This window comes from Aedes aegypti, chromosome 1, assembly GCF_002204515.2.
Source record: "Aedes aegypti strain LVP_AGWG chromosome 1, AaegL5.0 Primary Assembly, whole genome shotgun sequence".
Classification (NCBI taxonomy): Eukaryota; Metazoa; Arthropoda; class Insecta; order Diptera; family Culicidae; genus Aedes; species Aedes aegypti.
In genome coordinates this window covers 216,413,527-216,431,187 of record NC_035107.1, presented here as the reverse complement: position 1 = coordinate 216,431,187, position 17,661 = coordinate 216,413,527, and the positions used below count along the sequence as shown (strand labels likewise).

General features: G+C 40.5%; 1 protein-coding gene across 1 annotated transcript; it reads right to left on the bottom strand.

The window, feature by feature from the left end:
• Positions 1–12,784: 12,784 nt before the first annotated feature.
• Positions 12,785–14,601, bottom strand: LOC5569226 (mediator of RNA polymerase II transcription subunit 27). The gene is made up of 4 exons (XM_001652735.2): positions 14,059–14,601; positions 13,905–13,992; positions 13,149–13,370; positions 12,785–13,084 (listed from the first exon to the last, which is right to left on the bottom strand). The coding sequence occupies exons 1-4, from the start codon at positions 14,499–14,501 to the stop codon at positions 12,950–12,952; spliced, it is 888 nt and encodes a 295-aa protein (XP_001652785.1). The 5' UTR covers positions 14,502–14,601; the 3' UTR covers positions 12,785–12,949.
• Between the last annotated feature and the right edge of the window lie 3,060 nt (positions 14,602–17,661).

Here is a 17,661-nt window from a genome sequence, read left to right as displayed (position 1 = left end):
CATTGAAAAGTACGAAAATAGTTCATGAAGAAATTCCCGTAGGAAATTCTCTTCAAAGCACATATCTGGAAATATCGTGGGAAAATCACAAAGGACTTGTGAGTTTTTTTTTGCTAGAATTCTTGAACGATTTTTGACTGGATTACAAAAAGAATTAATTTATAAATTAAAATTTACAAATATCACTGATGTACCACGAAATGAGACAAAATAACAAAAAATAAAATCAATACAATTCTGTTAAAACTACGAAATTTGTGAAAATCGTGATTATTGCTACCGACATATTATCTGCAAAACAAGTGTTTGCTGCGTCGGTGACCTCATCCAGATTTTTACACTGGAGAGTCGCTTCAGCAGTAAGGGATCCTACATCAACTTCGTCGCCAAGTACTTCTTGTGCCAGTTGCTTATAGACTGCACCCTTTTTCTTGGCGTCCTTCTTTAAGACTAGGATCATTTCACCAATCCTAGTTCGCCTTATGCTCCGCACGTCTGCGCCCAATGGCGATAGCTTCTCCATGCTTCGCATCGCCTTCAAAACCTCGGCATATTTTACTTCCTCCGTTATGATAACGAGGGCTTCGCCTAAATTCCTACGTTTCGCTGTTTTCGGTTTAGCGTGCTCCTTGGGCTCCGTTTTCAGTTTCCTCTGTTTTTTTCTTATTTCCAACTCGTATCCACTGGTTGCTGTTGCCTTGCGCCCGTAATTCCTGTGGATGCACTGCCTGGTTTGGGTTATCCCGTGGCTCCTTTTCCTTGGCTTTCTTGGCCTTAGGCTTGATGTTGGCCTCTCCTTTGAGGCCATGTCCTCTTGATCGCGGAGCTTGGCTCGTGCCAGCTTTTTCGCTCTGGAGGATGGCCGCGTAGGTCACTTTGCCCTTAGCAACCATACGTCTTTTCGCCACGTATTCATCCCCGGTAGGTCCCCTCTTCCGCATCGCGTATCGAATAATATCATCAGATATATTCGCATTGCCTGTGAAGGAAAACACTTCGGTCTGACACGACCTAGTGTCTTTTTGGCCTTCTACCTTGCCAAGTTGTTCCTTGGCTTTCTCGTAGTCCTGCTTTGCAGCTAGGACTGATTGTCGCAATTTCAGTAGACTTGTCTTCAAGTCTTTGCTGATATTGCTTTTGCTCTTAACAAACTCGATGATGACATCAAGTTGCTCAGCAGGTACCTGCATTTTAGGGAGGTACTCCCTATTGCGATCCATAGCCTCGATTAGTCCCGGGCCATCGGTTACCTCACATGTTGCACTGGAGCGGTCAATGCCTGCCGTCGTCACAGTATCTAGGCTTTTGCCCACACTGTTTTCATTAAAGTTGATGTTGGTCGCCTCCTTCCTTGGCGGGAACCTTAGCCGGTAATACTGATAGGTCCAGAAGCCTCTCCTTCACATTCCGCTAGTTGTTTGTTTTGGTTGATCATCTTTTATGGGTTCCCCTAAGAGCCGCTATCCATCTCCGCTGGAATAGTCGCCTTGATGATCCCATGGTTATCTATGCAAGCAGGGAGGCCATGCTAGGGTTGACATAGTCCTTTATGGGGTATTATGTTCAGAGCCGGATCGGCACAGGTCAGGTAATGGTAAGGTAAGCCTACTCCCGCCCAGTTGGAATAACCAGGCGACGGATTTGGAACGTACTCTAAGGCCTGCCACGGTTTTACGGGACGGGGACAGCCTGCGCCATTAACCCACTCGTTGTTTCGGGCCAGTGTCACCCGACCCTACTAAGGGAGTAAAATGTCGCCGCTGTCAGCCTCAAAGCATATTATCCAGTACATATACCGTTACTTGTCTTTAGTCGTGCGCTGCCAGTATACATAATTGGGGCCGTACTGGCGTTGGTCCCAATGTGCTCGAAGCACTCCTACTCGTAGTTTCATGCCTTGTCCGTTTGTATCGTGACCAGTATGCCATAATCAGGATCTCACTGGCATCAATCCTGATGTGCCGGTTGGCACTCCTGTTAGTTTGGGCTAGGGTGCTTTGGTACTTTAAGCGGCACCGTTCGCTGTGACAGAGTTGCATTCGGATTTTTGTGGTTTTTATGAAGGTTCATCAGCATTCTCGCACCAACTTGCTTTGCAGCAACACGTGGAAAGTAAGAGCTGAGTCTTGGTTTGCTACCGCGAAGTCGATTTTGGTTGTGAAAAAGAAATCTGGATTGTATTTTCTTCCATCTTGGATGCTAGTGGTGAAAGTGTAAATATTGTATCATAGTTTTCGCGTTTTTTTTTTAATTCCGTTAGTTTAAGGCCCTCCAATTTATTAGCATAAGTGGTGTTGGTTAGATTAGTTAAGAATAAAGTGTGCATAGTTGTTATAAGAGAAAAAGTGGTGTAAATAGTGGACAAACGGTGACGTCGTCAAGTCATCAATGGGATAGAAATCGAGGATTGCTCGATTTCGGTAGGTAAGACTTTTGACGAGAGAAATAAAAGAAAATTACATGAAAAAGACGATATTGACCCAAAAAGACTGCAAACAGAAATGGGACGAAAAAAAGAAAATGGCGGAATTGCGACAGGAATAAACACGACTGATGCCAATATGGCAGACACTGGAAACATTACGAACACAACTCATCAAACACGCACAAAAAAGTTGATCAAATACACGACAAAAGACCTCACACAAACACAGACACAACCAACAAGAATGACACAAACACAACAAGATAACTGCGATACACATCATTGTTGAAGGAAAACTTCAAGTTTAACGTTTACATACCGAACATGCTAAAACAAACAATAGGAGTTGTCCGCAATGTTCCACCTACGATCACAGATGAGGAGATAATCAATAACATTCAGGCAGGGAAGAAGAAGGTCTTTAAAGTTGAAAGAATCAATAAGATGAAGAAGATAGATGGAGACAATGTGCTAGTTCCGACATTTACCATAAAAATCTATGTTGAAGGACAGGAGCTTCCAGAAGAAGTATCGATATATATGGAATAGTAGCAACGGTCGATTTCTACATTTTCCCAGTGAAACAGTGTGTGAGATGTTGGAGGTTTGGGCACAGGATTAATACATGCAGGAGCTCAAGACCGAGATGCGTGGTATGTGGGTTGCATCACGAAAGCGATATTTGCTGGGATGCTCCAACTTGTGTACATTGCAATGGTAGCCACAAAACAAACGATAGGAATTGTCCGGAGAGAATAAGACAAGACATGATTCTACAAGCTATGGCGAGAGAGAAACTAACTTTCACTGAGGCAAACATAAAATTTCCCCGAAACAGATCAGTACAGGACAGACTACAACCAGCAATAAACTCACTACAAGAATTCCCAACCCTGCCGTCGAACCCAAATCACGAAAAACAAAAGCAAAATAATACAGTAAATAAATACCAACAAAGCACAAATTTGAACAGCATTCAAAACACAAACATTGAAGAAATAGTAAACAGAGTCAAGACACAATTAATTAAACAGCTAAATCTAGACACAATAATGGATAAAATCAAAACAATGCAGGAAACCATTTCGAATAAAAACCAATTGAAACAATCAGGTAAGAAATCAAAAGATGCACAAACATTACTTACAGAAATCATGAACGAAATGAAATCAATTTCAAACCCGGAAGTGACGGTAACACAGAAAAGTAATTCAAAACCACAACAAAATGGACAGGTACAGAAATCTCAAGTTAATACAACATAACATAACCAGCATAAGACCACTGGAAACTCGCAAAATCCTTAAAAACTTTCTTAGTGGAAATAATATAGATATTGTTATTTTGCAAGAAATATGGATGAAACCGAATGAGGATTTAAATTCCCTGGTTACAATTTTATTAAATCACTAGGAATAAATGGATACGGAGGAGTTGGATTGATATTGAAAAATGAAATAAAATATGAAGAAATTAAACTACCAAAACTAGAACCCATTGAAGCAATAGCAATTAAAATATTAAATACAATTACAGAAATGATAATAATATCGATTTACATACCACCTTTACCAATAAACAATAATGACATTAAAGAACCTTTGAAAAAACTCTTTGACTCAATAGAAAACTGGAATACAACTACAATTTTGGCAGGTGACTTTAACGCACATAGTAAAATTTGGAATAATAAACAACAAGACTGCGCAAGAGGAAAATTATTATCTAGCCTGATAGACATAACAAACCTGGTTATACTTAATGATGGAGCACCCACACTTATGAAATCGCCGAATACAACGCCTTCTACTATAGACTTAACAATAGTTACACCAGATATTGCAGGTAAAATAGAATGGAAAGTAATCACAAAATAATAGCAATTGATATTCAAAATACAGCTAAACAATACACAACAAATAAAGAAGTTTTGAATAAAAAACAGGCAATTGAAAACATTAACAAAATAGTCCCAAACGAAATCCATAATCAGTATCAGATCTTAACTAGCTTAAAAGAACAAATTAAAAATGCTAAATTCAAACCTAAGAACAAAAAACAAACTCCAAAACCATGGTGGAATGATGAAATCAATAATTTATATAGAATTAAAAACCAACACTTAATTGAATACTTCAGAAATCAAACATACGAAAATTACTTAAAATTCAAAAAATCTAAAGCTAAACTTAAACAAACAATTCGCAGAGAATCAAGAAAAAGCTGGAATAAATTAATAGAGACAATAAATCCAGACATGGATCAAAAGAATTTATGGAATACAGTCAGGAGAATCAGTGGTGGTTTTCCAAGTAAAAACAATTTAGTATTATTGAATGATACAAACATGGCAAACTCATTTATGATTTTTAACTTTCCAGAAATAGTCACCAATTTAGAATTTACACCAACAACAACAGACGAAAAAATAATAATTACATACGCAGAAGTTTTGCAATTGATCAACTCTAAAAAGGATCACTCTAGCCCCGGAATAGACGAAATTTCATTTTACATGTTAAAAACATCAATCCATTGTTATTAAGTAAAATAGTAGAATTTCTGAATATAGTTGTTAATAGCGGAGAAATCCCAGACGACTGGAGACATAAAAATCATACCTATCTTAAAACATTTGAAGAACCCAAATAATATTAACTCTTACAGACCTCTTGCAATGCTTTGTGTAATTTTGAAGATAATCAACTTTGTGATTAAAAGGCACCTCAATTCTTTTTTAAAAAACAAAACAATATTATTCCGGATTATTTTTTGGATTTAAAAAGAAAACTTCTGCTATAAATTGTGTTAACACATTAATCTCACACGTCCATAACGCAAAAAGAAATAAAAAAGTAGTAATTGCGACATTTCTAGATCTTTCTAAGGCTTTTGATAATGTTGATATAAAAATATTGCTAAAAAAAACTATCAGAACTTAAAGTCCCTACAGCTATTGTTAATTGGATTTACTACTATCTAAAGAAAAGAAATACAAAATTAATACTCAATGATGGAACAGTTTTGACAACAACTACCAACAAGGGACTGCCCCAGGGCTGTCCCCTATCCCCGATTTTATTCGATATATACACAACGGAACTCCATAGTTTAGCTGAAGACGATAAAATCTTATTTCAATTTGCCGATGATTTCACTGTTATGATAATAGCTGATAACCTGCAACTAGCCACAGAAAAGATGAACCTTTTTTTTGTCTAAAATTGCTGAGAAACTTAACAACCTAGGTATGATAATCAATTCAGATAAATGTGCAAGTTAATTTTTACTAATAAGTTCCATCCTAACACAAATATCTCAATTAACAATAATCCTATTGAAGTAAAGGCTTTCCATAAATGTTTAGGTATCCAGATTAATCATAAACTAAACTATAAAACACACATTGACGCCACTGTAGTTAAAGCTAAAAAGAAGATAAAAATTTTGAAAATGGTAGGAAAAGGAAAAAATGGAACACATCCAGAAACAATGTTAAAAGTAGCTAAAGCTATAGTACAACCACATTTGGATTACGGACTATCGATAATTGCTAAAGCATTAAAAACAGTGTTTGCTAAACTAGAAACAGTACAACACTTACATATAAGAACCTGTATGAGATTTCTGAGATCGACTCCCAACCATGTGATACTAGCAGAAAGCGGCATATTACCCTTGAAGGAGAGGGCAGAATACTTAACGTTAAAAGAAATAATTAAAACATTATACTATCAAAACTCTCCATTGAATAAATTCATAAAATCTTTCATTACATCAGAAGATTTACCAACCCAATGTTCTTATTTAGAAAGGATAGCATCAATCAACAACTACCATTTAATTCAACTAGGATCTAAAATACCATTTAAAACAAACAACAAAATTAAAGGTTTTTACAGAGATCGATAATTTGAAGAAGAAAGAAACAACAATAGCTGTTCAAAGACAGATGACAATAGAACTAATATCACATAAATACAAAAACGATTACAAAATATTTACAGATGGTTCCAAAATAGATGGGAAATCAAGATACGGCATTTATGATAGTAGAGAGAAAATATCATATAGTGGAAGATTAAAAACACAATTTACAATAATGAGTGCAGAAATATTTGATGTTTTGAAAGCTGTAGAATACTTAATAACAAAAAATGTAAAAAATGCGGTTATTTTAACAGATTCCAAAAGTGCTGCAATTCTTATTAAAAATAACACAACAAACGACAACTTTCTAGTTGGAAAACTGATTAGAGAAATAAACAAATCTCAGATAGAGAAGTTAACAATACAATGGATACCGGGACACTCAGGGTTAATAGGCAACGAAAAAGCAGATTTAGCAGCAAAATTAGGGACAAATAAACAGCAGATTGAAAATTATCCGTTAACTAAAGATGATTTAATTTTGAATTTAAAAATAGAAACAAAATGTTATTGGAACCAACGATATAAAATAATTTCAGAGGAAAAAAGTATTTATCACTACATGATTGATCAAAATGTTCGAAGTAAGCCATGGTTTTCAGATTTCAAACTTTCAACACAACACACAATAACTATAAATCGACTAAGGACTGGACATTTGGCCACTAAAGACAGACTAAACACATGGGGACTCGTTCCGAACGACAAATGTGAACACTGTAATGTTAAAGAAGATATCATCCACATTTTACACTACTGCTCCAAGTTTGACCATATTCGTCGTGAATATCCATTATTGCAAAATAAGGAAGACTTAATAACCATTCTAGCTGGCACAAACTTTAAAAAATCAAGGAAATAGCTAAATTTAGTGGATAAACTGGAACTACTGTTTGAGTTGGGGAACTGCGTTATGGTAATTTTTACTATGATGTGACGTTTACATAGTGCACCCGGCACTGAAATTGAAGAAAAATTAGTTTGAAACGGTCGTTTAGTTAAGACAGTGACGAGTTGTAGTCACACATACAAGACTTGGTTGTTATGGACCAGCAGGTCTGCACCAAAAAGCAAGAAAAGAAAAAAAACAAAAAAGGTTCATCAGAGCCCACTGCGAACTCCACCACATCCTGGGCAACTCCCCAACTCGCAGAGGTCCTGGGGGGGGTCGGTTAAGCCCTTGAACTTTCGTCCCTGCTGCCCCAACAGAATACACTGTGTAAAACGCATGATGCGAAACCATAAGGGTGAAAAACTAAACTAAATTCCAACATCCTTAGAATCCCACCCTTATTTAGCCTCAGGTTTGAGACTGAAGAAGGGCAGCAGATTATCTCGGAGAAACACAAGGTCACCTGCACCATTGCTCCGGGTAGCACAGGAAGGGCACAATACTGTAGAGAGTGTCCTGGTACTCCACAGGCTCCGTTTGCGATTAGGTTTTTTAGACCCCCCTAACCGTTCATTCTTAGGCACGGTAAGCTTAAAGCCGCATGAATTAGGGGTCACTTGTGAGGTGGACTTTTACCACCGGAACAGGCAGTCCGTAGTGTTAATTCTTAGCCAATTGAAACAACCGCTACCGACACTACACAGCTGTCTAGGCTGGTCGGGAAAAGGAAGATAACATTGATGATTAACTCCTGACGTGCCCAAACAGCCCCCAAGAGATAAAGGGCTGAATACAAAAGAATGGCGTTTTCCATAGTAATCTCCATATAAGCTTTAAATGGTGTGTGCACAGTCAAATTTCGTCCGAATCACTTAAAACTTCGGGATGGAGCTATTTACCATAATAAAAATCATAGGGGAGCCCAAATTTCAAAATTTGCATTACTCTAATATATATACCTACAAAATTAACCAAATATTTTTTTTTTTTTAATTAAAATTTTGTTTATTTAGTCGTACAGCATAAATAACAAATTCGAACGTAAAAACTAATCTTCTAGATTCAAAGTGAATTCTAGCTCACCAACATCGATTCTATTATTAACATTATCATTAACATAGTTGGTGTATTTAATAAAATTTTTAAGGATTTCACTTCTTCTCGTTGATGTAATGTTGGCCAAAATCGGTCGGATGAGGTCGTCGAATGAAAGTGTTTGCCAACCACTGAGCATCACTGTTGTTCTTCGCTGAAGCAGCAACCAAGCCGGAGCTACTCGGGGACACTCGCAAAATTTATGATGCAGGGTCTCGATGTCCAACACGCAGTGCTGACAATTCGGATCATTTGCTCGGCCAATGATATTCATCAGCCTCCGATGTTCTGTTTTTTCGTTGATCAAAAGGTAGAGATCACTGCGTTGCTTCGAAGACAGCCTTCTCGATGAGATATTGAGCCAAATATTTTTCCAATTCCGCCCCGGCGCATGCCGTTCTACTCGTGGTACATCGGTCTGATTCAAGTAGAAACGATGGATTTGTCCGCTTGTTGGATTTAGTTTTATGTGGTTGGGGAGTGTCGCAAATTGCTGGGAAAGTAGCTTGAGGCATGGGAATTCTGAGGTGGCTGGGATGTTTTGCGTTAGGAAAGAATGATAGAAAGGAATTGAATCCATTTCCTGAAGGTGTCGGTTGATTAACAGAGCTTTGCTTTTGATTGCTGGGAGATGCAAATTTAGACCTCCTTCCTCTTTGCTACGAGCTAGCTGATACATCGGAATTCGTGCTGGCAGCCCCCGAAACAGAAAGGTTCCCATTGAAGCAGCCGGTTTCGCGGTATGCACACATTGTGGTGGAAGTATTGATGACAGATACCACACTTTCGCTATAATGAAAGTGTTCAGCAACACAACCTTCTGCTGCAGGTTCAGAGTGCGCATGCTGTGCATCCAAATTATTTGGGCTATTTTAGATACCATGCTATCCCAGTTGAGCTTTGACATAAGCTTGACTGAGTTGGTGAAAAAAATTCCCAAAACTTTCACCTTCTCCGCAGTTTGCAACCCCGGAAAGGCCAGTGGATCTCCATTGATGAAACCAACATCGATCGCAACTGTTTTTTGTCGATTTAATTTTGCCCCAGCCACGATCTCGAAGCAGTCAAACAGTTGAAAAACTTGGCCGATAGTCTCGTTCGAAGTTGCAATGATCGTGATGTCATCAGCGTACGCAACGCACAGATCACCACCACATGTCTGCTCCAGTCGTGTGAGGAGAGGATGGAGATACAACACGAACAAAATCATCGACATTGGATCTCCTTGCCGAACGGACTGTTCTATACGGAACGGTTGAGATAGTCTTCCAGTGATAAGCAGGCGTGAAGAGGATACATTAGCCACGCGGGAGGGCCAGCCGACAAAATCTTGGTTTATCCCCAGACCCAGCAGCGTCCGATGTAGGAACTCGTGAGAGACACGATCGAACGCGTGGTCCATGTCGAAAGAGATCAGTTTTGCTCTCTGTTTTCTCGAAATCAGCTGAGCCACCCGATCCTTGAGCGAGAGTGTTGCTTGAAAGATTGAGCGGTCACTGTTTGCACATTTCTGTGCGTCACTCAAAACCCGATGAGCCTGAAGAATTCGTTCCAGCCGATTCTTCATCACCCGGCTGAGAATTTTATAGTCCACGTTGAGGAGACTAATCGGACGAAAACTTCTCGCCGTTCCATCGCCGTCTCTCTTTTTGATTAGCACAATAGTACCATCTGCGAATTCAGGGGGAAGCTCATCCGTCATTGCTTCATTCATGACGCAATAAAGTTCTCGGTATATGACGTCGAACGTTCGTTGGTAAAACTCTACCGGCAGACCATCGGACCCGGGTGAGTTTCGTTTTTGAGAGGTACAAATGGCATTTTTCAACTCGTCGAGAGTTATCTCGCTCATCATGTTTTCGTTTTGTTCGTCGTTTTCGGGAACTGATCTCGCAATTTGAAACACTTCTCCCGCATCCTGTCTCGTTTCCACCCTTGCATAAAGATTCTGGAAGTACCGAAACATGTGTTGTTCGATCTCCAGAGTGCCATGAATTTGTTCTCCCTGCTCGTTCTGTAGTTCTGTGATAGTCGTTCTCTTCCTGCGTCTACCTCCCAGCTGGAAAGTGGATAAGCTTTCTCCAGCCACAAATGTTTCATTAATTCTAATGAAGTTTTGCGTAAACTGCCGCTGCAACGTGAGCATTTGCGCTTTAATGCGGTTGATAGATACCAGCATGGCTGGATTCTGGTAATAAGCATCATATGCATTTCTCAACTGTGCGTAAAGTCTTTGGTACTCCGCGTGGAAGATGTTCATCGCGTCCCTGGACTTCCAGCGGTAAAACGATTTGATCTTCGGTTTCGCAAAAGATATCCACCATGCCAACCAGCTGGAGAAATTTCTTCGCTGTCGTGTCCAAAATTGCCACCGTATTTGGAACTGTTCAATATTTTCGGCGGTCAAAAGATGAGGCCGAAGGGACCAGAAGCCACGTCCTTGTTCGCGGCCGAGGTGGGGAAGGCAGATTCGCTCTGATAGTGCCTTATGATCAGTGAACGAACATACATGTGTGGTGGCATTCCGCAGATGCTCACACAGCCCTGTGCTTACGTATATTCGGTCGAGCCTTGACGCCGCATTTTGCGTGACGTACGTAGGTGCTGGTGTTGTAGGGTATAGTTTTATCCACACATCGTGGAGTTGCAGCTGACGAATAGTTGCTTGCAACGCTGGGCTCGTGTTAGCACTTGTTGCGTCACTCTGACGTAGCACGCAGTTGAAATCGCCTGCGAGGACGATGTGCGGTGTGTTGAAGCGAAGATAATACGAGATAGTTCCATTAAAGAATCTTTCTCGCTCGGCTCGGGCAGCTGTGCCCGATGGTGCATAAACGTTGCAGAGAGTCGTATTGTGGACTCGTACAGCAACGAGCCGGCCATCTAGGCTTTTTTCTACATGCGAGAAACGAATGTGGTCTTTTAGAGCGATCGCAGTTCCCCGCCTGGCGTGGTCTACATTGCAGATTACGGTGAATCCGGGAAGAGAGAGCTGCTCATTCTCCACCTCTTGGAGAAAAACGATATCCAAATCGAGCATTCGGATGAAGGATCGAAGGGCGTCAATTTTCGTTGCGTTTGTGATATTGTTGATGTTTATAGTTGCGAGATTATAACTGGAGAACTCAGCCATTAGTTCGCTTCGTGCCCCACTTCCCGCTTGTTTTCGTTGTCCTCTTCCACTCGGGGCTTCTTGCCGGGTGGTCGGACACGAAGTTGTCGTTTGGAGTTGGTTGAGCCGACGGACGATTTCGTTGCCATCTGATATTCCACTAGTAGATCTGCGCACCATTCCGTTGCTAACAGAAGGCTGTTGACCTGACCCACCTAGTGGGGGAAAGAGTTGTTCGGAGGAGATTGATGGTGGATGCTGCTGTTGTTGCTTGTGTTGCGGGATTGGTTTCGGCGGTGGCATCGCTTCGTTCAGCGCCGAGATTGGGTTGGTTTTGTTCACTTTGGCTGTGCTTTGGGTTTTTGTTTTGTTCTGGTTTGCACTAGCAGCGATCGTGATATCGATCGCTTTGGAGCCGGAGTGGCTCATCTGCTTTGCGGCATCAGCATACGATTTTTGCACGAGCAGTTTTTTATTTTGCACGCAGGTTAGTCCTACATGGACATAATCGCGGCAGTGCTTACATGTATTACGCTGCCCGAAATAGCCAACGGCTGTCAGCTCTGCGTCAATCGTAATCCATGATTCAATGTTGTGTTTCACAATCATTTTGACGATGCGAACGCCGGTCAGAATGCCTGGAAAATCAACGTCACTTCCGCTCCGCTGCTCACGTATCTCGATTACGTCACCGTACTTTCCGAGAAATTCGAAGATTTTTTCATCTGATACATCTTCGGATAAGTCGTAGAGTCTTACTTCCACTGCTCCATCTTCCATTGTGATGCGAAGCGGATACTTTTTTCCATCAACCGATATTTCATGTTGGTTGTCGTGTTCTTCACAAATACGCTGTGCCAGCGTTAGATCGACAACTGTCACGAACGTAACACCGAGAGCTCTGCTGTTTTGGATACGCAACACTTCACCAGGTTTGATACCCAGAACAGTCGCACAAAATTGATGGACTTTGGCCACATCTGGCTTCTTCGGCACATTCGAAAAGTCTATACGAAAAGTATTCTCCCGCCGGCCCATGACGGAGTTGCACGATGCGCATCGACACTAGATGACACGGCGTTGAGAAAAGGAAAAACCGAAAAAAACGGACTAATAAATTAGCTTGTGTTCGACTTCCAGAGAACGATAGCAAAAACGCGTCTATTCAGCTCGGAAGTTGAGCGCTCACTAATAATTGAAAAATACTTTTGAAAGTCTACCATGGCATTATGGGGAAGGGATAGGGGTTGGCAAAAAGTCCACAGTTGTTCACGAAGAGGGGAGAGGATGTTCGGTAATCTTAAGTAAGCCAATGCTCCTTTTCGGTCGATCAAGGGCTGTGATAATTTTGTTTTAAGAATTAGGTGTCGATCGATTGATCTTACAAATATTCATAGTTCTTAGATGTGAGCATCAGCATTGCTCAAAATAAAGTAGTGTAAACTCGAAGAAAAATAAATGATGAGAAACTAGCTTACAATATCGGACGCTTAAATTACTGCTTGCACTCTTCGTGGTATGGTTCCAGTGTCCGGAGATCTCTCCATGTCGGTGGCAGTGTATTATGAAGATGCTTCCCACATTTCTTGCACGGATCGGCGAACAGCGTCAAATAGCTACGGAACCACGTCTGAAAGAAATTTAGTAACAATTATGAGTAAATTTTAACAGAAGCCTAATCGAACAACTCATACAATAAAACTTCGAATGGCCAGATCCGGCAGGGTGGGCGAAAAGAAGTGCAACATCGCCGAGTGGGCATGGTCCTGGACTTTACGGAAAACCTGGTGTCGCGACACGGTCCAATGCTCGTCGACCCCATCCAGGAGCGACTCATCGAAACCCTTGACGGTGACCCACTCGATGAGCAGTCCCTTGAGAATGACTGCCGCTCGGAGGACTCGGGCGATTGTGATCTGTCGGAAAGGGGATCGCGTATTAGTAGATTGGCTATAAATATGGATAGCCACTGCGTGTCTCTAAACTAAAAACTTTATTAGAGATCTTATGCCTAAAAGAGACCAAAGAGGTTTGCCAAAAACTGAACACATGCCAAACAGAAGGTGAAGGGATTTTTTTCAAAAAATCCAATTGGTTGTTTATGTAATGTTTTTACAATAGGTTTTGTAATTACGACAAGTAGTTCTTGTTGAGTTACTGCTAACAATCCAAGAGATTGGTCAGTTGGGTCCGACGGACGTTCCAGAGGACGTCGTGAAAGGCGAGAGAGTGTTCTAACCACTACACCAGGTTAGCTCCCTGTTTGGTCTATTTTTTTTTCAAGTGTGAGATATCTGAGGTTCTTTTTTATGATATACGCATTCGCTACGAGCCTGGAACGTTCAACGCTCCGTCATCGTAATCATTTTCCTGTAAATTTACTTAATTTTGATCTTGCCCCCTGGTCGCCAAAAAGAGACCCGCTACCAGTACTGTTTTTATATACTTACGTGCAGAATGGCGTTGGTCATGAAAGGGCGCACAATTTTCAAATTCATGTTCGGGAAGTGGATGCTTCCAATGAGATTATCAACAGTTCTGAAAGTCGAAAATAAAAGTGAATCTCTAATATATCAATTTTATGTTCTTCGCAGTCCGACTTACTGTGGCGTGGCCAAATGGCTGGAAGGGAGCGAACGCCTCCGCTTGGTGTTTGTGTAATAGGACCGCTTCAGGGAGTTCTGCTGGAGCAGAACCGAAGCAAAGGTACTGTACTCGTGTAGCTTATCGTGCCACTTGTAACTTTGCACCAGATGTGGATAAAGCGCTTGCCGCTCCAGATTCGTTTCCAACGAGAGGTAAGCCGTGTTGGCTAAATTGAAAGGCGCCTGCGGAGGCGTCAGATCGTTGATGCAGGTCTCGAACTCGCGCAGATTGGAGTTGACCCCGTTCAAAAGCTCCTGCAGTTCCTGAAGGAATTTTTGCTCCTTACCTTCTTCGCCGTGTTCGGCCCGGACGCCGTTGCCGAGCGTTTCGAAAACCTGACCCACACTTGAGCGCAACATCCGCAGATGCGACAGGGCATTATTGATAGGTTCCAGATTCATTTTCAGGGGAAAAACGCAATTTATTTTCGGAACTTCTTTCGTGGGACAGAGAAATCTGCAAGCCGGCGGTTCACTAAAATGACTAACGTCAAAATTCTGATGATGATGATAATGATCGTAAACATAAATAGTACGAGAGCTGCGGTCGTTTTCGCCTCTTGCTCATCTGCCATGTAGAACGTTTCTTAAAGGCCTGCACGCTAAGATCAGTCTACCCAAATATGAGTAAAGTTTACCCATAATCGCCGAAAAGTGCACACACTCATTTTATGAATAAAGTGCCCTTACCTATTTATATATAAATACCTATAGGTAAAGCATCATATGGGTGTACTCATATATGGGTACATGTTCAGCATTGAAAAATAAAGGATTTTTTCACTCATATATGGGTAATTGATAATGATTTCCTTCTGAAAATAATCAAATAAAATGAAAATTTTGATAATGATAAATGATTTTAAGAATGTCATCCAGGAAGTTTAGATCAGGAGTGAAATGTCCATACACGCAGCGAACTGGACTATCGAAATTCATACATTTTGCCTTATGAAAGGTGGAACGATTATTGCAATGCAAGCACTTTATGTATCGTTGTAGCATCACTTCTCATCAAGGCGTCGATAGGCGCGTGACATTCGCACCGGCCTATCAATCGCAAGGTTTTTGGTTTGATTCCAGGTTGCCGCTTAAACATTTTTTGTTTTCAAATTTTGGTTTCATACGAGGGGGGCGACACATCCAGATTTGTTAAGATTTCGGAACATCATCATAAATCATTCATATTTCTAAAACAATAAAACGCAGCGCACTATCTGTTCATCATCTGTGTCATCCCCATGCATCTTCTACATCTTCTCGCATCTACTTTTTCGATGCGCATCCCAGCTGTCACTAGTGCATCCTTTTTTTTCGCATCACCAAAACAGCAAAATAATTTAGTTCGTTAACACAAGTGCATTTTAATGGGAAAAATACTAAATTCATCAGTATAATTGTTAGTTTCTTTGTAAAATGGTTATTGAAAACGGTCCCAGACATGGCAGCGGTGGTAGCCAATAATTTGAAGGAGTAAATGCACTAGGTAAGCCGACTTAACCGTATGTTTCAGTGAGGTTTTTGTTAACAATTTAATTTCTATATAATCCTCCAGATCCAGATACGACATTTATAGAAGGGCGAGAATTAGGAGGCAACGGAGGCGTTAAACATTTCTTCCGGATGGTAATAAAGTGAATTGCATTGGAATTATTTGTATAGCAAAAGGTTGCCGACACGAATCTCCCTGAAGTATATTCGAAATATTGGTTTCTACAACAAGACTATTACAACTGCTGCAACCAAATGGAGTAAATAAATGTGAATAATATGTAATTGTGAGTCGAATTACTCGTTTGTTTCTGAAGTACCTATGTCAGCAATCAACTTTCATTTCTTGGATGTTTTGACTACAAATCTTATTGCGTATTCCATCAGAAATATGAACTAGGTTTTAAGTTATTTATAAATTGATCACACTGAGGTATGACGATTGTATCCCCCTCCTGGCGTTACGACCCAACTGACAGAGAGTTTGCTTTCCAGCTCTGTATTTTCCTAGAGCACTTATACAGTTTTTCGCTGAGAGGCTGTTTTGTCAGTTTACCACATGGATATCTTGTGGCTTGCTCGATGATACTATAAACCCTGCAAAGTCGAAAAAAAATTCTCGACCAGTGGGATTCGAATCCTCCATCATCAGAATGATTTTTTCTGAATCGCTGCGCATTTGCAACTATTGCGTTTTGAGCCCCTTACATCACCTATTTCCATGCCAGGTTTGAATCAAAGCTAACATAAATCAAAGTACTAATTGCGTGAAGAGTTAAGTGGTGGAAATATAGATACCTTATACAATCTACAAAAATTAGCATTTCATCCTATCCCACTTCTCTTCTACATCCATCAGCGCTACTCAACCAATGAGTAGTTTATTGATTCAAAAAGATTTACATTGCATTGTATAACATTCTTATAGTAGATATTGTAAAGTAAATCCAGCGTTCCGTAGTTCTACACCTGAAGGTGCATCGAAGATTCTGAATGTCATTCGGACCAGGTCGATTATTGCATACAGATATGTTAGTTCCACTTTTTCGCCTAAACAAGATAATATTTTTTTTGACTTATTACACGTTTTTGTTATAGAATGAATCTTACTTACCAAATAAATTTCCTTTTTGATGATTGAATTTACACGAGGTTATCATAAAAACAGACAGATTATTTTCATTGGTTCAATCTCATCATGACCTTAGATGCATGCCATCTATACCATCTGATCTAGCATCAGTGCATATCTTCCTCCATCTCATCTATCCCATGCATCGTACGCTAGCGTTGCAAAGGTAGGTGAAGGTGCACCGATCTAAATTGTCGACTTCAATCATAACGAACGCCAAACGGTGGATTTAGATGTGTCGTCTCCCTTGATTTCACCTGATGTGGACCGATAACAGTTAGCGATTCCAAATGAAGGTTCCTCACAAGCGGAGAAATGTGAAATTATGGAGACCTGTTGGTTGTAGCCACTGGGAACGGCACCACAATCGAACAATCTAACAAGGTCATCATCGTGTGGAACTTCATATTAGAACGCCGCGTTACAGGGAATGTGTAAAGTTGGATCAGGTCCGTCCCACTCCGGCTCAGATTGGGTACCACTTCTAGTACTGCATTTAGTCCCTCGGTAGTGCAAAAGGTACCCAAGTTTGACGGAATTTCGATCCTTCCTTTGTTCTGGTTTGAGTCTGATAAGGGTTCATTCACAAATTTCATAACGCCAAAAAAGGCCATTTTGGATACCCACCCACCCCCTCGTAACGCTTTTTGTATGAATATTCTACAAATTTTGTATGAGCTGTAACATTACGGAGACACCCACCCACCCCCTTTAGCGTTATGAAATTTGTGAATGGGCCCTAAGTAAAAAAAACCGTAACGGGATCATAATCATTTAAGCGTCATTAAGCATTATGCATCTTAAACGCCGATTATACTTATGAAAGTATAAAGCGATTATATGCATTCCAAGGGGTGAATAGTGGTTTCTGCGTTCGTGTACATACACGTTACATGTCACCAACACTACTTTTAAGATTGCTAGTTGAAAATATAAACA

What these genes read in the sequence shown, in the direction of transcription:
- LOC5569226 (XM_001652735.2), bottom strand. Translation starts at nt 14,501, where the DNA reads ATGAATCTGGAACCTATCAATAATGCCCTGTCGCATCTGCGGATGTTG. An exon ending in TGACCAACGCCATTCTGCAC is followed by an intron (nt 13,371 to 13,904) that starts GTAAGTATATAA and finishes CCTTTCCGACAG; the next exon opens with ATCACAATCGCCCGAGTCCT. An exon ending in TGGCCATTCGAAGTTTTATT is followed by an intron (nt 13,085 to 13,148) that starts GTATGAGTTGTT and finishes AATTTCTTTCAG; the next exon opens with ACGTGGTTCCGTAGCTATTT.